The sequence below is a fragment of the Crinia signifera genome, chromosome 4 (genome assembly GCF_055691185.1).
Source record: "Crinia signifera chromosome 4, ASM5569118v1, whole genome shotgun sequence".
Taxonomy (NCBI): Eukaryota; Metazoa; Chordata; class Amphibia; order Anura; family Myobatrachidae; genus Crinia; species Crinia signifera.
This window is the reverse complement of record NC_139220.1, coordinates 156,745,831-156,770,259: the sequence shown is the minus strand read 5'-3', so window position 1 is coordinate 156,770,259 and position 24,429 is coordinate 156,745,831. Positions and strand designations below refer to the sequence as shown.

Sequence of the window (24,429 nt, the reverse complement as noted above, 5' to 3'; positions counted from 1 at the left end):
GTGCAGAATAGTGTTCCTATCAGTACTCTTTTGGAAAAGAGTAGTGTGGAACCGTCCATCCTGTAATGTCACCGCCACATCCAAATAATTGACAGTTTGCTCATCAATGTTATAAGTTAGCTTGATAGGGCTATCAGATTTATTGTGACTATCGATGAAGTGTTCGAACTCGAGACGTGATGCCGCCCAGAGCAAGAACACATCATCGATATATCGAACAAAAAATTTTACCCTCCCAGCAGCAAGAGGGTTAAGAAAAAATATGTCCTGCTCTACCCGCATCATGTAGGTGTTGGCATACGATGGGGCCACATTGGACCCCATCGCACACCACGACACCTGTAGAAAAAACTTCCTATCAAAGAGGAAGTAATTGGAAGTGAGGATCATGTGCAAAAGATCACAGACAAGGTCAGAATCAGGGCCCACATAAGCCTGATGCGTGGTAATCAACTCACGTACAGCACAGATCCCCTCATCATTAGGTATTACGGTGTATAAACTACTGATGTCGACACTACAAAGTAGACAGTTAGCGGGTAGATTCTCAATGTTAGCCAATTTGTTCAAAAAAGCAGTAGTATCAATGAGATGATGTTCATAGTTGACAATACAAGGTTGTAACAACGTATCAATATACACAGCACAGTTTTGGAACAGAGACCCGCGGGCGGCAATGATGGGGCGCCCATATATATATATATGGAAAAAAGGGGGGGATCACAGTGCGCTAGTATAAATAATAATAATAAATGCAGCTTTGAAAATTATGTATTTAATATAAAATATAAAATGTACACATATACATAATGTACAGAAATAAAACAAGCCCTTAATAGGGTATCACAGATACACAAATGGTGAACATTAATAATAATTGCTCAATTCAGGAGTTCTTGATCACAGATCGAAGGTCCAACGCATTTCGTCAAATCATGACTTCATCAGGGGCAAATATTGCAATCGGCAGTAACTATATGTGTTCTATACACAAAATCTCTGGAGCTTGGTGAACCCCTGCTGTATGTGACTGCTCCTAAAACTCTTTGCTAATTTGTTTGAAGATTCTGTTTCATCTGGCAAAATCTTTGATCACATATGCTACAGTATACTAGGAACATTCCTTGTACTATTCCGATTGTTGGAAACGTACCGCTCACAGGACTCCATCGGTGACGCACCCCTGTGTGCGGAAGCCTACAACTTTACCCAACATTGGTTTAAATTTGGCGGACACCGCTCCATGAATTGCTCGGGTGACATACAAAACATCAAGCCACCTTAACGAGTAGATATATACCATTGTGAGCAGAAGCCGATCCATCACCTCCAGCGGTAGCCCACAGCTCCGTAACCATTGTGAGGATATCCAGTGTAGGGGAAAAGGGAATCAATCAATACCATCCTTCGGTATACAAGTATTGGTAATGTGCACTTACCTAAGTTGTTTTGGGCAATCCACTATACCACTATCCTTCTAATCCTGTGGCACGGAACTATATCTGTTTATTTTAATATCAATCCTCATTTATTATTGTTTTTCATATTTATTGTATATGTATACATTTGTGGTCATGTTTAGTGAAAATAATACCTTTTTTTAAATTAAATATATATATTATATTGCTTTAAAACATTGGTAATTAGTAATTTATGCTCTAGCGCTGCTCACATGCTTTGTGCGTTAACCCTTTTGTCTTTTTCTCTAGTGGGGACTGACTACCCCCACACCATTTAGCAGCTCCTATATTAGAAACACAGCTACCGTCTAGAAGCGCCTGATTATTCCTTGCTTATATTTTACTCCACCGTCCTGTACTCCTGTGCTGCCACGCTGTACCCTCACCCACTGGCAGAAGCTGCACAGTGTCCCCCACCCTCCTCTTTAGTCCCCCGTATGCCCACTCACCCCTATCATTACCCAGCTTCCTGATCTCCTGAACCTTAACTTCCACCACAGGGGAGTCTCTGACGCGGTGTTGCCCACATACCCCTATCACGCCTCATAGCCTAGCCTCCTGCTCTCATGCACCCTAAGTCCCACCCAGTAGGAGGAGACACTGACTCGGGGCCACTGTCCTGTACTCCTGTGCTGCCACGCTGGACCCTCACCCACTGTCAGAAGCTGCACAGTGTCCCCCACCCTCCTCTTTAGTCCCCCTTATGCCCACACACCCCTATCACTGCCCAGCCTCCTGTTTTCCTGTGTCATGACCTCCGCCAGTGGTAAGCCGCTGACGCAAAAACACCCAACTATACTATTGCACATACACACCTAAACAACACGCATGCACACACACCCCCTTACCCACAAATGTCACTGTACCCTCCACACTATCAATGTACATCTTACTCTGTAACCATTTTTTTATTAAACAAAACAATATGCACCCCCTTTCAAATCATATGCTCTCTATTTAACACATTTCACCTATAACTCTAGTTGCAATACAGGCCATCTTTCATACAATGCTAACCATTTTTCTCACAATACAAGAGTTAACAAATTAAGGGGGCGCAGCCCCTTACGCCGGTGTGAAGAGTGCCCGTAGGGCGCGATGAATCACCTAGTATATTTATTTATATTTAGTGCTGAATGTGTGTCCAAAACATTGCCATCTGTTGACCATGAGTGAAACTACATCTTTCTCTCTCACACATGCACAAACACAGAGGCAATCACAAGGTAGCAGACTATCTTATAATTTGCTTTGTGCGGGCTAACGTGTGTGTGAGTTCGACCCCATGCTGACAAGCTCTGGACCCACTTTGGGGGTCAGGACCCTATTGTGTCATGGTTACAATTCTCTGAGGACCTGCTATAAGTGAATCCAACCAGTATTTGGACCACCCACATAAATATCATTAAGGTGCCCATACACAGTGCGGTTTCACCGTGCGATGCGATGCACGCTCCTGTTGGAATCTCATCGCACAGTACAAAAAGTTTTTGCTGCACATACTTTTTGTACTGCCCTCCCATCGCACGCAAAATGCATGCGTTGCAATCCAGCCCATAACGGGTGCGATCATCGTACCGTGTATGGGCACCTTTACTCTTCATTGTGTTTGTATATTTATATTACAAGTGCTCTTTTTTATCTACTTTATAGTTTGTTTATTTATTTATAGATTGTTTACAGTCCTATTTAACTTTTATTCATTTTTTTTTCCAGGCCTGATGGAATTGGAACTGTTACAATGGACGAGAGAGATCGTTTTGAAGAGATTAAAGAGCGTTTGGCATTGCTTTTAGAGAATCAGATAAGTCACTTTAGGTATAATATTTTATTATTCTAAAGTTCTTTAATAGAGGCTAATTAATTATATTAATGATAAGATTATTTTTTTCTTTCCACACTTTTTATTTTTAAAAATTAAAATGTAAACATTTTCCTTTTTAATTTTTTGCTATTTATTTATAAAAGTGTTTCATTATTCAGTTTAAAGAGGCATAACAAAACAATTTGTGAGTAATGCTGCGTACACACGGGTGCAATTTCAGCACATATCGCTGGCAATATGGTCGCTGAGCGACCATATTGCCAGTGATTTGTGTGTGCTGTCGGCGATGAATCGCCGGGTGCGCGCTCCCGTGTGCAGCCCCTGATGGTCGCTATTTCCCTGCCTCTTCCCCCGGCAGAGTGTCCTGATTATCAGCGTCCATCTCTGGTCGCTGATGAACAGGAGAGACACTCAGCAATATATTGCTAGCAATATATTGCTGAGCAATATATCTCCCCCGTGTGTACGGGGCATTACAATTGTAATAAATGTTTTAAAATACTTTTTACACAATTAATGATGCATTGTGAGTGAAACATGCATTAAACTTTGTTCCATCTTCTTTGTTATAAGGCATATGTCAAGAGGATGCCTGTTTATCATATGTAACAAATTTTTTATTTGGTTTAAAAAGGGTGTCATTTCAAATTAGGTTTGTTTAAAAAAATACCTCTAATTTCGAGTTTTACTATTTCAGGTAGAAACCAGCTGTTTTATTTATTTTTTATTTTAATACTACACAGTTCTATCGTTTATGTATTCCATTAATTTTCTATATGACATATTTGAATGTTTTGTCCATTTTGTTTGCATTTTGTACATCTAATGCACTGGAATACCATAATTAGTATGTAAAGCTATGTAAAGCTCTGCGGAATATGTATGTGCTATATATGAAACTGTTAATAAATAAATAAAAATAATAATCATTATTTTTCACTTTATTTTCTTAGACATTTATATTCATTTTAAATTATAAACACCTGAAATCTGCATCAACCCTAAACAAATAAAATGGTTTATAAAATTTAGTCAAATCATCTTAAATGTAATATATATTTTTTTTACACTTACTGTAGTCTATTTAAAAAAATTCTGCTTTAGAAATTAGAAGCCAGTGCATGTTGTCTCTGCTAAATCTGAACCAGTCAAAAAGCAACAAAAAGTGCTACATTATTTACATCTAATGTTATCCTAATAACACTTTAGAACAGGCACAGCAGGATCTTTTTATCTTGGGTTTTATGTGTAGTCCTGGATCCATAAAAATCAGTTATAAATCAGATGGATTAGTAGTTAGGGGCTATAAACAAAGGGTGAAACCGTTGTGGTATTATGGAAATTATTTGAAGAACAATCATAGCTAGAAATAATTGTGACATTTAAAAAAAATCTTTTTAGTTTATTTTAATATGGATTACAGGTAAAGCAAATTAGTTCATCATAGCTAATTACTGCAACACATGCAAGAAATATATTAATGCTAATTAGGTTAAGCTTTTTATTAACCCCTTCCCGACATTTGACGTACATTTACGTCATGGCCGGGAGGTACTTCCCGACACATGGCATAAATGTACGTCATGACTTCTAACTGTCACTGCGTCTAGAGACGCAGTGACAGTTAGGTGATGTCTGCTGTCCCTGACAGCAGACATCCCCCCTCGCCGCCCAGGGGGGGCAGGGGTGCCCCCCCCGGTCGGCGATCGCTGTGATTGGCTGTTCAAATCTGAACAGCCATTCACAGCGTTTCCTGTGTTACCGGCGGCTAAGCCGCTCGGTAACACAGGGATCGGTGGTGATCGGTGCTGTCAGGTACAGCACCGATCACCACCGATGTGCAGCCCACCCCTCGCACCCGCCGGGCACTCACCCGGCAGCAGCAGCGGCTCCCCCGGAGCGTCTGGAGCGCACGCAGCGCTGCCCTCCTCCCCCCTCCCCCCCGCAGCAGCAGCAGCAGCATCAAGCTGCTGAAAAAGTTGTAAAATAAAATATATGCACTGAAAATATATGTATATATATATATATATATATATATATATATACACACACATATATATATATATATATATATATATATATATGTGTGTGTATATATATGTATATATATAAATATATATATATATATATACATATATACACATATATATATATATATATATATATATATATATGTGTGTGTGTGTATACCCCACCGATCGCCAGCCCCCTCCCACCCGGCAGCCCCCCTCCCTCCCACCCACCCGGCTGCCGCAGCGCCAGCACCCCTCCCACCCCCCCGCCAGCCGCAGCGCCAGCCCCCCTCCCAAAGCTGGTGACTAAAATGGGGTCACTTGTGGGGGGGTTCCACTGTATTGGTGCTTCGGGGGTCTTGCTAATGCGACATAGCACCCACCATTCATTCCGCCACCAAAAATCACTCCTTCCCTTCTGAGTCCTGCCATGCACCCAACTGGTATTTTTTGGTCACACGTGAGGCATTTCCGTACTCGGGAGAAATTGGGGCACAGATTTTGGGGTGCTTTGTCTCCTTCATTCCTTGTGAAAATAAAAAATTTTGAGCCAGAACTGCATTTTTGTGTAAAAAATTACATTTTTTTACACAAAAATGCAGATCTGGCTCAACATTTTTCATTTTCACAAGGAATGAAGGAGACAAAGCACCCCAAAATCTGTGCCCCAATTTCTCCCGAGTACGGCAATGCCTCATGTGTGACCAAAAAATACCAGTTGGGTGCATGGCAGGACTCAGAAGGGAAGGAGTGATTTTTGGATTTTGCAGCACAGATTCTGGTTGAATGACCCCCGAAACACCCATACAGTGGAACCCCCCCACAAGTGACCCCATTTTGCAAACTACACCCTTTAGGGAATTCATCAAGGGGTATAGTGTACATTTCAAACCCCCCGGGGTTTCACCAATTTTGATACAACTGAGCTGTGAAAATGAAAAATTTATTTTTTTCATTTTCACAGCCCAGTTGTACCACAATTGGTGAAACCCCTGGGGGTTTGAAATGTACACTATACCCCTAGATGAATTCCCTGAAGGGTGTAGTTTGCAAAATGGGGTCACTTGTGGGGGGGTTCCACTGTATTGGTGCTTCGGGGGTCTTGCTAATGCGACATAGCACCCACCATTCATTCCGCCACCAAAAATCACTCCTTCCCTTCTGAGTCCTGCCATGCACCCAACTGGTATTTTTTGGTCACACGTGAGGCATTGCCGTACTCGGGAGAAATTGGGGCACAGATTTTGGGGTGCTTTGTCTCCTTCATTCCTTGTGAAAATAAAAAATTTTGAGCCAGAACTGCATTTTTGTGTAAAAAATTACATTTTTTTACACAAAAATGCAGATCTGGCTCAAAATTTTTCATTTTCACAAGGAATGAAGGAGACAAAGCACCCCAAAATCTGTGCCCCAATTTCTCCCGAGTACGGCAATGCCTCATGTGTGACCAAAAAATACCAGTTGGGTGCATGGCAGGACTCAGAAGGGAAGGAGTGATTTTTGGATTTTGCAGCACAGATTCTGGTTGAATGACCCCCGAAACACCCATACAGTGGAACCCCCCCACAAGTGACCCCATTTTGCAAACTACACCCTTCAGGGAATTCATCAAGGGGTATAGTGTACATTTCAAACCCCCAGGGGTTTCACCAATTTTGATACAACTGAGCTGTGAAAATGAAAAATTTATTTTTTTCATTTTCACTGCCCAGTTGTACCACAATTGGTGAAACCCCTGGGGGTTTGAAATGTACACTATACCCCTAGATGAATTCCCTGAAGGGTGTAGTTTGCAAAATGGGGTCACTTGTGGGGGGGTACCTAACTTTTAGCATCTTATGGTGCCTAGAAACCTACATGGTTCCTAAAAAATAATCTCATAAAAAGGAGGCTCCAAAATCAAGTAGGTGCTCCTTCTATTATGAAGCCTGTGGTTTGGTCACCGTGCACACTAGGGCCACATATAGGATATTTATGAAAACCAAAGAATTGGGGGAATCAATTTTTAGTCACATTTCTCTAGTAAAATGTACTGTGTTCCTTAGAAAAATGTATTAAATTTGCAAATCTGCAAAAAAAATGAAATTTTGAAATTTCACCTACACTTTGTTTTAATTCCTGTGAAACACCTAAAGGGTTAACAAACTTCCAAAATGCTGTTTTGAATACTGTGAGGGGTGCAGTTTTTGAAATGGCATCATTTATGGGGGTGTCTCACATACAAGTCCCTCAAAGTCACATCAGAACTGAACTGGTCCCTAAAAAAATCAGTGTTTGAAATTTTCTTGAAAATTTGAGAATTTGCTATTCATATTTGAAGCCTCCTAGTGTCCAAAAAAATTAAAAGGAAGTTGAAATAATGATGGCAACATAAAGTAGACATATGGTCTATGTTAGTTATTAACTATTTTGAGTGGTATGATTATTTGTCTCACAAGCAGAAAATTTAACATTTTGCAAATCGCTAAATTTTCCATTTTTTCACGACATTTTGGTATTTTTCACAAAAAAACACAGACTGTATCGACCCAAATTTACCACTAATTTGAAGTACAATGTGTCACGAAAAAACAATCTCAAAATCACTGGGATAAGTAAAAGCAAAAAAAAGTTATCCCCACTTAAGTGAGACATGTCAGATTTGAAAAAAATGGCTCTGTCAGGAACGCAAAAACTAGCTCTGTCAGGAAGGGGTTAAGGGGTATTGTCATTCTAGAAGGGAAACTTTTTGTTTGAAATTTATTCTGAACTAGTAAAACAAGCTGCACATGAAGTAGATGCCCCTAATGATAAGTTGTTAAATTACCGAAATGTCTTTCTCTCCATTTATAAAGTTGAGATATAACCAGGGGTTAAAGTGAGGGGGAACGGGGTAGAACGCAGTTCCACCACCTCCATTGGTAGGGGTAACAGTTCCACCTCCGCCATAGCCCTGCACAGTAATTCCAACAGTGGCTTCCTTTTCTAGCATAGCGTATGTGATATCTAGCTGTCGCCACCGCTGAAGTGAAGTGAACAGAAGCTACTAAGAGAAGTGGGCTTTGTGTATGCTGAAGACAAGCTGAGAGGAAGCTGGTGGGACACAGAGAGGAGTGTAAGCTGCTGGAGGGAATGGGCTTGAGGGTCAGAGACATATATATATATATCTCACTTATTGAAAGCATTATGTGTATAAGCGGCAATACTACTGTAGGCATTATGTGTAAGTGACACTACTGTGTGGCATACATGTATAAAGAGTACTACTGTGTCACTTAACTTGAATAAGGCGCACTACTGTGTGCCATAACACGAATAAGGGGCACTGCTATTTGGTGTAATAAGAATCTGGGACACTTTTTGCTGTAAAATGTGAAATATGATTGTGCAACTGTGTGGGGTAATTTGAATTGGAGGTACTATTGTGTGACCACGTCCCTTCATTGTGAGACCGCTCCCCCATTATAAATTGTGGATGGAAGGATACAATTTTGTAGTTTGAAGGGGGTGCTGAAACCCTTGTACTAGCCCGGGCTCTGCCTTATGGATAGAGGGGGTTGGTGGGAAGCGAAATGAGTTCCACCACCTCTCAAGGACCACTTTAAGCCCTGGATATAACATATATATTTCAGTGTTTATGGTGTTAGTGTCATTTAGTTGTTCTTTCCAGGTACTCACTATGTGTCTGTCATCAGACTTGAGTGATGCAAGTACTATAGTGTAGATGCTACTAATCTTATATGTATTGTTGCATTATTTTATTTTATACTTAAGCTAAGATTGTTTTCTATTTCTACTGGTAGTCCAAAAAGGTACTAGTACTTCCTGAAGTCTACAAGTTGATACCGGCATTTTTCAGACCACAAATGGCATGTGTGGTCTGAAAGCTTCCACAGCAACCCAGCTTTTTGTCAGGTCGCTGATGTTAGTCGAGGGGTGGGGCAGAGCAGCGGAGCTTCTTCAGGGGTGGGGAGGAGGTAGCGCTTGGAGCCGACACGGTCTCCAAGCACTGCCCCCTCCATAGTGTGAATAGAACCCAGGTCGCTTGACCCGGGGCCCCCGTTCACACTGCACAGCAATCCTGGTCACAGCCATGTTCAACCCTGAACAGGGTTTAAATTCTGGGTTGCTCGACCTGGGAAATGCGTCTGTGGCACTTGCACACCACAGATAAACCCGGGTTAACACGGCAATAACCCGGGTTGATTTGGTGGTCTTATTTGCTTAAGGGGTATTATTTTATTCATTTCTGAAATAATTTAATTGATTACTTCTGATTTCCATAAATAGTGTAAGTATAAAAAAGAGCACAAAAAAAGATGCCTGTACTGCAATCCATTAAGTACTATAAGAGAAAAAAGTACTCTGTATAGAGACAACCGTTAATTGTGTAATTTTAAAGCTGAAAACATTACCAGAGAATTCCATCATTTCTGCTAATGATGTAGGATTTGACCCCTAACACTTTATTCATTTACAGTTTGTTGTAGGTCTCTCTTCCGCTTCTTTCCAATTCCCTCTTGTTGTTTTTGCAGCTCTCTCCTTGTTAATGTCTGTCTACCTTTCTGACAAGATTTTATTAGAGATGTGCACGTTTTGCTTAGAGAAAACGGAACATACTCAAACGTGCGGGTAATATGTCCACACTTGGGTCTTCCCAGCAAGTTCTGATCTCAAAATTAGGTAAAACATAATTTTACCTTCTAATAACTTCCAATTATTGTAGGTGCCTGGGTTGGGAAGGGTGATTGCAGGCATCTTAGTGAGAGTGTGTATCCATCCAGTATAGGTTTCGCAGACAGACTAGCTGCAACTGCAGCTTACAAACCAGCTACTGGACTGTGTGTTTTCCAGATACTAGTAGTACCTGCAATTCAGTGCTGCAAGGTTTGTTAAAGTTAGCTTGCACTTGATTACATTTTTCACAAGAATGTCTGCACACTGCTGTGTATTGTTTTTCTTGTGTCCAAAATAATCTACAGTCTTTTTCTTTTTTCAAATTAAATATTTCTAAAGTTTGTTTCTTGGAGATGCAGCATTTATTAGTGTCCATCTGTCCTTCAGCTGTATTCCAAAATTAAGTACCAAAAAATAGATTTTTATTTTTTTTGGTGGCGGTAAACCATTATTTTCAAGGTTTTTATAATCCTAATTAAATGTAAATAGTAACTTTTTAAGGATGTGTTTTTCATAGAAGCAGCATATTTTATAATACTCAGTGGAAAGAAATTCAAGGTTTTTTTTTTTTTTTTTCAATTCAGATAAAATCATATTTAAATCAACTTATATTACTCGGTGCCATAACCAGCTGGAATTAGAGGCGCTCTTCCTGTACTGCATGTTTCTACTGCAGGGACTTTATGGGGACTAAGCTACAGGATTACAGGGGTAGGCACAGAACAGTAGGCTACAGGGCTACTGCAGCTGCACTAGTTCACCCGGGCACAGGAAAAGATAGGGGCGTGGCCTAATCACGGACCCCCGTGGCCACGCCCCCTTTTGAAACCTCGAGTCCTACTGACTGCTGAAGGAGCCCAGCCCAGCGCAGGTACTGCCAGGTGGCCTGCAGCTGCACTACTTCACTACTACTGCAGCTGCACTAGTTCACCCGGGCACAGGAAAAGGCTGGGGCGTGGCCTAATCACGGACCCCCGTGGCCACACCCCCTTTTGAAACCTCGAGTCCTGCTGACTGCTGAAGGAGCCCAGCCCAGCGCAGGTACTGCTAGGCGGCCGGGGGAGGGGGCACTGCCGCTGCCGGTCATTAGGAAGTGCTGATATTGTGCGCACGCCTATGAGAGTCAGTGTGATAGAGCACATGCCAGAGGGTGAGGTATTCTGTCAGTGTGATGGAACACAGGCCACTGGTGAGGGAGCACGTTAGTGGGAAAGAGAGCAGGTTTAGGGAGTGCATCAGTGTGATAAAAAGCAGGCCGCTGGGTGATGGTGTGGATCAGTGTAATAGAGCACAGTCAGACAGGATGAGGAAGCACATCACTATGATAAAAGCACAGGTTGAGGGAGTACCTCTTGTGGGAATTGTGTGTGTGTGTGTGTGTGTGTGTAAACATGACCATTACTATGGACATTATGGGTGAAATTTACTAAGATGTAAAATACACTTCACATGTCATGTTGCTGTGGGCAACCAATCACATCCTGTCTACTATCTTCTAGAGGGTGGTAAATAAATAAGAAGTAGCTTCTGATTGGTTGCCCATAGCATCATGACCTGGGAAATGTATTTCACATCTTAGTAAATTTCACTCTATGTGCATAATGGGCACTACATGCCCCCAGAACATGGACTACGATTAGGAACAGTTACCTGACAGGCACAGCAAGGTACCGTGCCTAAACCATGGCCAGTGAAGTAGCGGTCACGTGGTCAGACAGTGGGGCGAGTGTGCACAGTGGCTCGCTACGCTCGCCATCTATTTTATTCTCCCTCTATGGTCATTGACGTGTCGGGCGACGTTGGGGTTATGACTGTCGGAATCACGACTGCCGGTGAGTCCTCTGGCACCCGTTAAACATAAAATATTACACATTTTTATGTTGCCCTTTTGTACCTTTTTAACTATATAACATTAATCTAATGACCACAGTACATCTAACCTCAATATGTCATGCAGTGTGAGATGCCAGGTTCTGTGCAGATCTGCTAGCGTTGGGCCAGGTTCTGTGTAGATCTGCTAGTGTTGGGCGAGGTTCTGTGTAGATCTGCTAGCATTGTGCCAGGTTCTGTGCAGATCTGCTAGAGTTGGGCATTTTTTTGTGCTAAAAAAGGAATCTGATTTGCTATGCAATACAACCAGTGCCTGATTAACCAATAGGATTAAGCTGCAGCCTAGGGCGCCAGGACTGGGAGAAGTGCCTTGCAGGAGACAACTAAGGAATAAAGTGAAGGCCTGATCTGTTCCATGCTTGTTAGTTCTCACCCATCCTGTTGTACTGTGGGGTGACAAGGTTCCTAAGGTGACTGCCAGATGGCTGCGCCAATGTAACTTACAGATGGAACCATTACTGTAGCTGCTATATTGCCAGCTAGTCACCCTAAAGCCACAAACATTACATCCTACATGCCAGTTGTGTAATCTTCGATATATGCACATGGGCTGTATGAATGGTGAGTCTCTAAGTGCCCATACACGTGTTTTTATCAGAATTACAAGGTCAGATACTTGTTTATTCGCCTAGGGCACCTGGAACCTTTTAATCAGGCCCTGGATACAACTAGGGTGCACACCAGGATACTCTGCTGATTAAGATAATATGTGTATTGTGTGTGACCTGAGTCACATTGGAACTTAGAAAATCTGTCAATATGGCTGACTATATTTTCCCAAAACTACTGCTCTCTGCAGCTTCAAGTGAGTGACTGCTTTTTCATTTTATTTTGAGGATGCCAAACACTGCCTCCATGGGGAGTGGGTGCCAGGTTGAATGATTAGCAGACTCAGGTGGTAGGTAACCAGGAAGCAGAGGGATTGTGAAGTCCCTCTAAAAGTGGCATTTTTTAAATTAGAGTTCTCCCATTGTTGGTCTTTTAACCACTTGCCTGGCTGGGCTTAACCTGAATAGATTCTTTCAGCAGAGCTGCAACTGCACAGTGGGCTTTCTGACTCGTTGCATCAGATGCAACCAGTTAAGCCCAGCCTGGTGTTGTCGTATATGATGATGTTCATAAAATGCCATGTTTTCACCCCTAAATGCTGGCTTCCTGTTATTCAAACTGTAACTGCTATATGACTGTTATGCATAAGGATATTTATTAATGAATTGCCATATTCATCACCATCTTCAAGGTGTATTAGTTCTATTTTCTGAAGCCTCTCCACATATACAGAGTGATATCATTTAATCATATAATCATTATCTCAAATTCATTGGCAGCTCCTACTAAAATTTGGCAGGGCGGATGCCGCTACAATCTTTCACGAAGCGGCAAACAACTTCCAGCCTGGGTCCCCAGCACCTGCGCAATAGACTCAGCAAGTGCCGGGACCTGCACATGCGCAGTCGCCATGGTGGGACTGTGCATATGCAAATCCCCAGCTTCTATGGGCTTCACTGACTGTAGCCATAGAAGCTGAATTGGGCTGTATGATGAGGAAGGGAGTGGCTTTCTACAGGAAGCCAATTCTTTCCTTATAGCAATCGAACTGGAGGGAATACCCCCCATTGGGACTGTCTTGTGTGACTGACGGGTAGTACTTTCAATAGGAATACACTGCCAGCCACAGTGAAGCCAGTGCAGTCAGGGGGCAGCCCATAGGAAAATGTTCTGCAGGCTCATAGGTAAATTCTTACACTTCTCAAATCATAACAACATATGATTAAGTAATTTGAATAAGATGCTACTCTGCCTATATTGACCAGTACTGGCCACAGCTGAGACACGGTTTCACAGATTTGCTACAGTATATACCTTTAAAATGCCATGTGTTTTCGCCACTGCTCTGGCACTTAATTTAGCTAGACAGCCCTCTGAAGCCTTTGGTCTAAATAGGTGACAACTACTGTATATTGTGAGGTGGTCAGATTTGACTGTAAATGAATGTTGATGTCAATTATATTGTAGGAACAAAGAAGATTTAATTACTTGATTTTAGCCAGGGCTGTCACAACATTAATGTGACAAGTGTAGGACGTAACATGAAGACGGGGCGATACTGTGGGATATAACATGAATAAAGGGCACTAATGTTTTGTGTGTTATAACGTTAATAAGGGAAACAACAACACCCCCCCCCCCCCACCCCCACAACCCTTTTTTGGATCACATGCCTAAGAAGTGTGCTGTCCCATTTTCAAATATTGGCAGTGCTGACCCCAATACTTTTTAGAGCACTAGAACATATGTCTAGTTAAGGCTCTGATCTTAGCTGTTTTTGTCAATAAAGAAATAAATTCAAGCCAAAATAAAAACAGTTGAGGGTGGTTTTCCCAAAACAAGGCAAAGATTTAGAACTAAAGCAAAGGTATCCAAACACATCTCTAGCTTTTGATTTTCACATAACCGTGATGTAAAATCTCTGCTAGCCTTTTGTTTGTTAACTGGTATACATATACACCCACCTACATAATAATTTCCATGTTTTTTTTTTTTTTATTCGATAATTTTTATTAAGATTTTGCAAATAAACATGAAAAAACATAAACCCCATACATACAGGGAAATAGCTGGAGCATAAGTAGAGGACTGCATAGTAGTCAGGAGCAAATAGAACAGAGATACAGTGTATGGTCATAGAAAGAAGAGCAGGGTTTATAGATATCATGGACAAAGAATATCTCCATATAGCAACTGTGATACGTCCATGCCCGAAGGCGCCATTCTGGCATGATCCCACAAAGGCTGCACGGAGTATACATTAAAATAGTAAGTATAGCCTAAAGCCTTTCTTGTGCTAGGCTACAATATATTATACGCTCCCTAATAATAGACAACGCTTAAATTATATTCTGAGACTACTGCAGTTGCCAAATATATCTAAACCAGATAATATATACTTTCTACCAAAAAGAAAAGAAAAATGAATCCCAAAAACAAACCTACCACAAAACCCACCCACCCTGTTTAACATTGTCCAAATTTAGGCATACCTGGAGCACATAAATCACTATCCCCCTACCCCACTAACTACACTAAACCCCCTCAAGAAAGGGCAAAGAACTAATGACCTAAGCTGGGTGCACCCCAGCTCTCCCTCTTTAACATTTATAGACAACCTACAACCTAGACAAGGCTACTGGAGAGCGTACAACAGTAAATCTAACAGCAATCCCCCTACTCCTACATCTGTCACCCCCCCTCCAATACTTGTGAACATAAAAATGGAAGTTTACACATAGAACATGTGGTGTTATAGCAGAGATCGAATTGTACATCATACACAATAAAGATAACAAACATGATATAGAAGTATGGTGCAGTGAAATATAGAACAGGGCAGGAGAGGCATTTCCAACAGCAATTATGTAATGAATCCTGGATCCCTAGTCTGGCCAGGCCTCAACTTCCAAGAATGACAATGAGGAACAAATGGTTATGGCCCAGATCATTTGGAGATAGACAGAGCATTCAGGATATTTAGTCCAATAGTGCAAAAAACACATATCCTGCATCTGGAGCAAATCAAGGGTGTATGTATGAACCACAACGTAGGTGAGGCAGTCAGGTGTAGAAAGGTAGAGAGATCCACCGGTTTGGACAAGACCACAGGAAAGTCCAGGGCATGAGCAGATAGTGGAGCCACAGGTACTCCATAATTATCAAGCATAAGCTTTGCCCCCTCATCTCCACTGCTCTGCATCACAGCTGTAGTAGAGAGAGACAGAATTTTCTTCTGGGGGTCAGCAGTATTAGTAGCAAGCCCATCTGTAGAGGCATTAGCAGAATTGTCAGAGAAAGACGCAGCGTCCACCGGCATAATAGTGATCATGTTGAGAAGCCTCTGCGCAGAGGCATAGATGGCCTGAATGATTTGTGTTACTTCCATAACGCAGGGAAGCGCACAGAGCGGCAGGGAATCCAAGCCAGCCGCTGCGGAGGGGCACCGAGGGAGATTGGCGGTGGCTAGCACACCGCCAAACACTTATATGTCCATCGCCTTATCAAAAGGCAGCAGCAGTCAGCTGGACCGATCCACGGCCCCTGGGACCACTGGCCTCCAAGGGGAGAGGGGGACCAAGGAGCTTCAAGTGAGAAGCAGAATGAGGCTACCACCTGACACAGCAAGCGAAACCAGGGACACCCTGCATCAACGGAGCCATCAGGGAGATCATAAAATGGGCGCGGCCGCACCTTAATCGCCGGGACGGACCATCCACGACGCCAGCCAGCAAACAGTGGAGGACCGAGCAGCAGCCCGAGGGAGCACTACCGGGTACCAGGAGGACAATTACCCGAGCCCCGGATGAGACCAGCCACAGACTGGAGTATGGCAACCCGCACAGTCAGGAGCACTATGCCAGCAGACCAGGCCTCAGGACGCTCCGGACCCCCAGTAGCTGTAAGTAAGCCCACGTCTAAGGTAGAGATGTCCAGAATAGGTCAGTACTAGAGTGTAGGGTACAGTAGGTTGCCCCAGCAGTCTGTCCAATCCAAAATGCCGATATTTTCCAATACAGGATATTTTGGCAGGATTTCTGAGGGAGAGCCGACAGGCACGTCCGACTACCAGCTACTCCAGGCCATGCCCCCAATAATTTCCATGTTAGTTCTACGGAATGGGATCATTCGTCAGACTGCATTTAGGTCTACAAGCATTAGGTCGACTTGCATTTAGGTCGACTTGCATTTAGGTCGACCTGACTGAAGGTCGACATGGGTTAGGTCGACAGGGTCATTAGGTCAACAGGGTCATTAGGTCGACATGTGTTAGGTATAAAGTCGACAGGGTCATTAGGTAATTTTTTATTTATTTTTTTCATTTCTTCAAGCGTTGACACAGTCAACATAGCACCGCGTCCCCTCGCATGGCTCATTGCGCTCACCATGCTTCAGGCACGGTGCCTCGCTACGCTCGGCACACTATTTTATTCTCCCAGCATGCCCTAGGGCATGAAATACCGCCTGTCAGCACATGTCGACTCATAAAACAGTCAAATGACCCCATGTCGACATTTTGCCTGTCAACCTTCCCCATGTCGACCTAATGACCCTGTCGACCTTATAAAAGTCGACCTAATGGCCCTGTCGACCTAATGACCCTGTCGACCTAAGTGCATGTCTACCTAAATGCAGGTTGACCTAGTGGTGTAGACCTAATGCTTGTAGACCTAAATGCTGTAGACAATATGACCGTCTCCCAGTTCTACAGTATACTGTCCCACATGGGACCTTTCTATGTGAGTGATTGGTTTACTTATCTTTGAAACAAGTACATTTTAAGCTGAATAGAATTCAAAGTTCAGGATTTGTATCATGATCAGGATTGTAGTAAGCCAAATGTACAAGCGTCAAGACTGCTCGCAGGCAATCAACTCAGCAGAAATTGATCCAGAATTATTTTTTTTTGCCAATTGTTGGATAAACTACATTATTATGTATATTACTTTGAACCTATTCAACTTCCTAATAGTATATAATTAACATTTATCATCTATATATGTCTAGTGTTGGTTTGTGTGACTCCGAAACACTGCCATCTGTTGGCAGCAGGTGAAACTACATCTTTCTCTCTCACACATGCACAAACACAGAGGCAATCACAAGGTAGCAGACAAGCTTTCGAACCATTTGCTTTGAGCAGGCTTACTGGTCACAACATATGTCAGTTAGGATTCCAGTCCTAATGACTATTAGTTTAAGACAAACTGTAGCATCTGATTGCTGTGATTATAACATTGACTAATACTATTTTCCGTATTCTGGTAAATAGGAGGTGTTTCAGGAAACTTATTGATATAGAGGCTGATTGTAAGCTGTGAGCAAATTCAACAAAGCGAGTTAGCATCATCTGGAGCAAACAATGTTGCAATGCAAGGGATGGAGATACATTGTTTTATTTTTTGCATGAACAGTAAATATTGCTTTGCATATAACCCACAGGCTAAAGGTCCATACACACTGGGCGATTTTGCCCAGCGAGTATGGACAGCGATCATGTGAAAATCATTGTGCATATACAATGAGGTTTTTTTTTTCTCCCAGTGCAGCAATTTTCACAGGGAGTGAATGACTTTCCATAGCCGGACGCTATGGAAAGCCATCCATCCCGTTGCTCATCTGCTGGTAATACCAGCAGATGAGCGGCAGTGAGCTGGTGATGATGCGGGAGCCTGCATTACTGGTCATCACTGGCACGTACACACTAGGCAGCTTTTGAGCTGAAAGCAGCTTAAACTGTTAAACTGAGGTGCTTTCCGCTCAAAATTGACCAGTGTGTATGGGCCTTTATTTGTACATTGCAGTTTAAATTTGAGTTTGGAGACAACCATGTTAAATAGAAATCTCTCTGCACATTATAAATTTGCCACACCTGCAGTGCAACATAGTTTTGCTTCCAACTTTTGCGGTTTAAAGCACATTAAAAGTGAAAGCCCTCAAAATGCTGAAGCCTGTGCTTTGTTTATACAGTATTTCACAAAGTTATTTTGAAGTCATCGTATATGATGCATTGTTCTTTTTCAACAGGTACTGTTTTCCATTTGGAAGACCAGAAGGAGCATTGAAAGCGACACTATCTTTGCTAGAACGGGTACGTCTAAGTTTGTTCCCATTCATTTAAAAGATACAATACATTGCTTTGCATGGTTTAATGAAAGAGGCCATAAAAATATATAAATTTCAGAAAGTCGAGAAGGAGGAGAAAATTGCACAAACAAAGAGGACAGAAAACATAGCACTTGTGTCCACGAGATTCAGGGGTAGATTTATTAAGCTTGGTGAAGTTATAGTGTCTGGTTTTTATCACCGGCCAATTAGCTGTTATCTGCCATTTTTCAAACCAAGCCTGTAACTTCACAGTTAGGAGCTGATTGCCCAGAAAAAACAGACACTTTATCACTTCACCGAGCTTAATAAATCTTCCCCTCAGTAACTTGATTTCCCAGTTGAAGCTAGTAGTGGAATCCACATGAGATTAGGGTAAGGATGTGCAGTCAGTGGAGGCAGTGCTTCCCCTGTCATTTTGTTTTTCATTTGCACCCTGTATTATAATTTGTGAGGCACCGATAAGCATGCCTCCCAAATATTTATAAGAGGGTGAAGTGACAGGGGGCCAGGCTAAGTTGTGGAAAGTCACATTAAAATAAATTATGAATATGGCATTTCTAGAAGTGCTCATTGAGAGGGTCTGCTGTGATTGGATAGCAGATCCATCTGCTGCCCAATCACAGCAGCCCTGTCAATATAGCTTCTAGAGGCTCAGCTTTTCCGCAGCTCTCCCCTGGTGAGTATAGTATTTTTTTGTTTTCGGTGGGGTAGTCGGCTGCGTCCGCTGCAGGGTTTGTCAGTGACGACAGCCGGGGGTGTAGGTGGCGGGGAGGGGGTTTTGGTGGCACTGTCAGGGGGGTTGTCAGCTAAGACCCCAGGGGGTATCGTTTGGGGTTGGCCGCAGTGAGTGGTGGTGCCTTTCTGGACACAGCCACCACCACTCACCTTTCTGGACACAGTTCCTGGATTACAGTAGCCTTCCTACTTTGGGGCAGATAGCGTAATCATTGGTGACTGATCTTCACCCTGTGGGTGAATGGGCATCATTGGCCAAAGTGCCCCTTTTTCCTCTTGTAGTTTCACACAGGGGATGTAGCACTTTTAGGGTTGAAAAGTTGTGCAACCGGTTTTGTGATCGACCCAGATGAAAGGGAGGGGGAAAACAAAAAAGGACACAGACTTTGCACTCATTGTTATAATGTTTAATTCCTTTTGCTGGATGATCCCTGCTTCATCTGAAAGTATAGCTCTCCAATACTGCAATGTGCTACCATCCTTAAACACTACTAAATGGCTAACTATAAATACATTGGTACTTGTGTATTATAACGGCGCCCGATTTCATCCAAACGCATCCGATATCGCATCCGATTTATCGGCCGATTTTCTGCCGATTTATGGCCGATTTGATCTGCGATGCGATTTTGCGTCCGATTTTCGGCCGATTTTTTGCCGATTTTCGGCCATTTCCTGATGATTTGCATGTTATTCCATCCTTGCACACCCCCAGGTACTATGCGATGGTATGCGATGTGATTTTCGGGAAAATGCCCCTGATTGTACAATTAAATATCGCATAGCAACGCATGCCAGCAAGTGGCATGCGATGCGATGTGATTTGCAATGTTAAATGCACCCCCATTGTTAACGCCACCCCCACTATCAACGCCAACCCAAAGCATGGCGAGCGCAGCGAGCCCGCGAGGGGCGGCGGTACGCGTCCTCCGACCTTTTCATACCCCCACTATCCACGTCGGCGTGGAGTTGATTTTAGATAGTGTGGCGAGCGCAGCGAGCCACCAAGCCCGAAACGTGGCGAGCGCACGCGGATTACTTTACATGTATTCCACGTCCCCTCGCGGGGCTTGCTGCGCTCGCCACGCTTCGGGCTCGGTGGCTCGCTGCGCTCGCCACACTATCTAAAGTCAACTCCACGCCGACGTGGATAGTGGGGGTATGAAAAGATCGCTACGCTCGCCACGCTTCGGGTTGGCGTTGATAGTGGGGGTGGCGTTAACAATGGCGGTGCTTTTAACATTATAAGCACCCATCAGGGTTATTGTACAATTACAAATCGAATCGCTTCACATGCATCGCATGGCATGCATCACATGCCACTATATTGCATGCGATGCACTACGATGGAAATCGGGGGTGTGCAAGTTGTGCAATAATGGAACAGCATGCAAATTGGCCGGAAAAAGTGAAAAATCGGCCGATTTCTTGGGCGCCGTCATAATACACAAGTACCAATACATTTTACATAGGGTCTATTGGACCCTGAGCAGACTGTATATTTACCGAGGGTTCATCTTCTGATGCTTGTCCTAAATGCTCTGCTCCAGCTGTGGGGTTTTTGGCATGTGCTCTGTCTATGCCCTCAGATATACTTTTTTTGGGAGGAAGTGAACAATATGTACTGTAGATGTGATACGGGTATTCAAACACCATTGATGAATCCCTGTATAAGTCTCTTTGGATTGGAGCTTTAAGAGTTTCTCTCTTCCTATATCCTGTGTTTATGTCTATAATCTTCTTACATACTTTCTTGCATCTGTATAGTCCGAACATGGATAGGCCAAGATCCTCACTTCTTCACACCCTGGGTGTGTTCGCTATACACTTTCACATGGGGGATTTAGGTTTGCCAAGTGCAAATGCTCAGCAAAATATGCTTAGATCCGTCATTTGTGGAGGAATTCACATTATATGCTTGAAAATAATAGTCAAATATCCTTTATATACAGTAGTTTGGTTACTGGATTGCTGCTCTTGACAGACCCCAGCTTGCTTACATATGCTATTACACACAGGTTTGATTGATATCACTGTTACGTGAGACTTTTGTATTAGTTATGTCAGTGGTTCCCAAACTTTTTGAATCACGGCACCCTAAAGTATCAGACTATTTTTCACGGCACCCCTAGGCCAAAAGTTGGTTACTAATTTCAGGAAAAATATATATTTTCTTTTTTTAATATATTTTTATTATGCATTAACACATTATTATAAAAGACAATACATTTACACATAAACATTACACATTCACAATTAATTTTCTCGTTAAAAAAAAAGGAAGAAAAAGTACCATCAGAGCACAGTCGTAGTATATGTTCATGATCATAGTTACCAATACACGCTCATAGTGTGTCCCTCTGACTCTGTAGAGAGGACCTTGCTAACAGATTACATATTCAGAATAAACATTATAATATACCTGAGGACTGGACTTGGCGAGATCTTTTTCCCTCTATTTTAGAAAAAAACTCTGCTTTACTTCCATTCAATAGGGGAAAGGCAGATCCTAATTTTTTCCTGTACTTGCGGAGAGAGGGTTAGTATAAAATCTCCCCAGTTCTCAAGGAATATATCCTGATCTTTCTTTTTTTTGAACTGAAGCTTCTACCCAATCCATTAAGAATATATTTTACATTTTTTCCAAAAACAGTTTCATAGATGGAGGCTGGGGCTGGATCCACATCTGCAGAATGGTTTTCTTTGCTGCAGCAGATATAGCCAACATGACTTTATCATTGACCCTTCTATTCCCAATTGGTCTATCACAGGGTTTTATGCTTAAAATGGCCCATTGTGCGCTTATTTGAAAATCACTCTGTATGTATGTTGTAATAAACCGTTCTACATTCTTCCAGAAGTAGAGAACCTCTGGACAGCTCCAGAGGCAGTGGACCAGATTTGCTCCACCCAGCCCACACTTCAGGCATTTACTGTCATTGGACAATCCGATATTTTTTCTCCTATTTGGAGATAAATAGGCCCTATGATAGATCTTTAAAAATAGCTCTATATATGTTGGCATAGGTAATATCTTGCAGATGGAACCCAAATGGGCATAAATATCATCCGTTATGTCTGTAAACACCTCGGACCATCTGCTTATACCTGTTTTCACCACCTTATGTTTAGTCAAGGTTCTGAAAAAATTGCAATAAAAGGAGAGGGCTTTTTTCCCAAAGTGTGGGCTAAGTAGCTGCTTATCCAGTTCATTGTCCCAATCCTTCTCATTGAGAGATCGAGTAATTTTTTGCACATAATGTTGGGCTTGTATAAACGCCAAATCTAATGGTATATTCTCAAATTTCTCCGCTACCTGCCTATAGGTCATGGGCTTACGTTCTTACAGCATCTATTAATTGACCAACTCTGAACACACCCATATCTTTCCAACGATCAAATGGGTGCTCGGCTTGCCTTCTTGGAAGCTGGGGTTATTCTTATTATTAAGTTCAATAACATAGAAACTTTGGAATTAATATCCCATCTGTGACGGACAATATACCAAGCCCTTCTAGTAGATGTTAATAGGGGGTTTGATGTATCCCCCAACTCAACCTCTGAATCCGTAGAGTGGAGAAAATACACCAAACCTCCTGTCATAAGGGTTGCACCCTCCAAAAGTTAGTGTATTCCCCTCTCTCCAAGACCCAGTCCTTTATATAGCGGAAGTGAGAGGCCAAACTATATCTTTCCATATTTGGAAAGTTAATTCCTCCTTTTTCTATAGATTGCTGTAATTTTTGGAGACTTATTCTGGCTTTCTTACTCTCCCAAATAAACTTCCTAAATATTTTATCAATCTCCCGAATGTCCTTGCTAGACAAAAGGACAGGTAGCATCTGGAGAGGGTACAAGAGTCTGGGAAATGTTATCATTTTAATTAAATTTATTCTCCCCATAAGGGATACTGGTAACTTCGCCCATCCTTCCAGCTCTTTTACACATTTTTTAATAACAAAGCCCACATTCAGTTCATATAGCTGGCTCAGGTCTTTTGGAATCTTCACCCCTAAGTAGGTAATATAGTTTTCTGCCCATTTCAATGGTACCCCATTGGCCACAATGGTTTTTTAACTCCTGTTTTCAGGTATAGTGCTACTGACTTATCAAGGTTTATAGTGAACCCCGATGCCATACCAAATCCCTCCAATTTTTTGAACAGGAGTCTAATCGAGGATTTGGGATCTGCCACATTTAGTATTAGATCGTCCGCAAAGACGCAGATTTTAAATTCAGGTTTACCCGTTTTTACCCCTTTCAGGGTTTTCCAATTCTGAAGAAAGCGAAGCATTGGATCTAACACGATGTTAAAGAGAAGTGAGGAGAAAGGACACCCCTGTCTGGTGCCGCTCTTCATCACTATCTCCTTACTTTTCTCTCCATTAATTAAAAGCGAGAGTGAATAAAATTTATAAATTTCTCCCCAAAATGTCTTGCCTCCAGCACTTTATACATCCCCATGATATTGAGTCAAACGCCTTATTGGCATCCAGAGTCAATAAAATACCAGGATTGTCCCTATTTCTCTGAAGTATATTAATTGCCGCTACTGCCATCCTGACCCCTTTTACGGAATGCCGTCCCGTTATAAAACCCAACTGATGCTCTGTAAAAATATCCCCCGCTATTCGCTGAATTCTATTTGCGATTATTTTTGCCTACGAGCCCGAGCCACCGAGCCCGAAGCGTGGCGAGCGGACGCGGATACCTTCACAGTTATACGCGTCCCCTCGCGGGCTTCACAGGTGTCCGTGGCGACGCGGACACCTGTGAAGCCCGCGAGGGGACGCGTTTACCTGTGAAGGTATCCGCGTCCCCTCGCGGGGCTCGCTGCGCTCGCCACGCTTCGGGCTCGGTGGCTCGCTGCGCTCGCCACACTATTCTATTCTCAACTCCACGCCGACGTGGATAGTGGGGGTATGAAAAGGTCGTAGGACGCGTACCGCCGCCCCTCGCGGGCTCGCTGCGCTCGCCACGCTTCGGGTTCACGTTTATAGTGGGGGGTGGCGTGGGGGTGCATTTAACATTGTAAGCACCCATTTGGGTGCTTAACCCCTTCCCGACATTTGACGTACATTTACGTCATGGTCGGGAAGTACTTCCCGACACATGGCATAAATGTACGTCATGGTTTCTAACTGTCACTGCGTCTAGAGACGCAGTGACAGTTAGGTGATGTCTGCTGTCCCTG

General features: G+C 42.8%; 1 protein-coding gene across 10 annotated transcripts in view; it reads left to right on the top strand.

Moving 5' to 3' along the window:
- The window catches only part of CADPS2 (calcium dependent secretion activator 2), a 547,338-nt gene that overhangs the window by 280,545 nt on the left and 242,364 nt on the right, over positions 1–24,429 (top strand). For all 10 annotated transcript variants that reach the window (XM_083182838.1, XM_083182837.1, XM_083182844.1 and 7 more), the window contains exons 14-15: positions 3,177–3,278; positions 18,420–18,483. In XM_083182838.1, the coding sequence (XP_083038964.1) occupies positions 3,177–3,278; positions 18,420–18,483 (166 nt within the window). The remainder of the gene's footprint in view (positions 1–3,176; positions 3,279–18,419; positions 18,484–24,429) is intronic.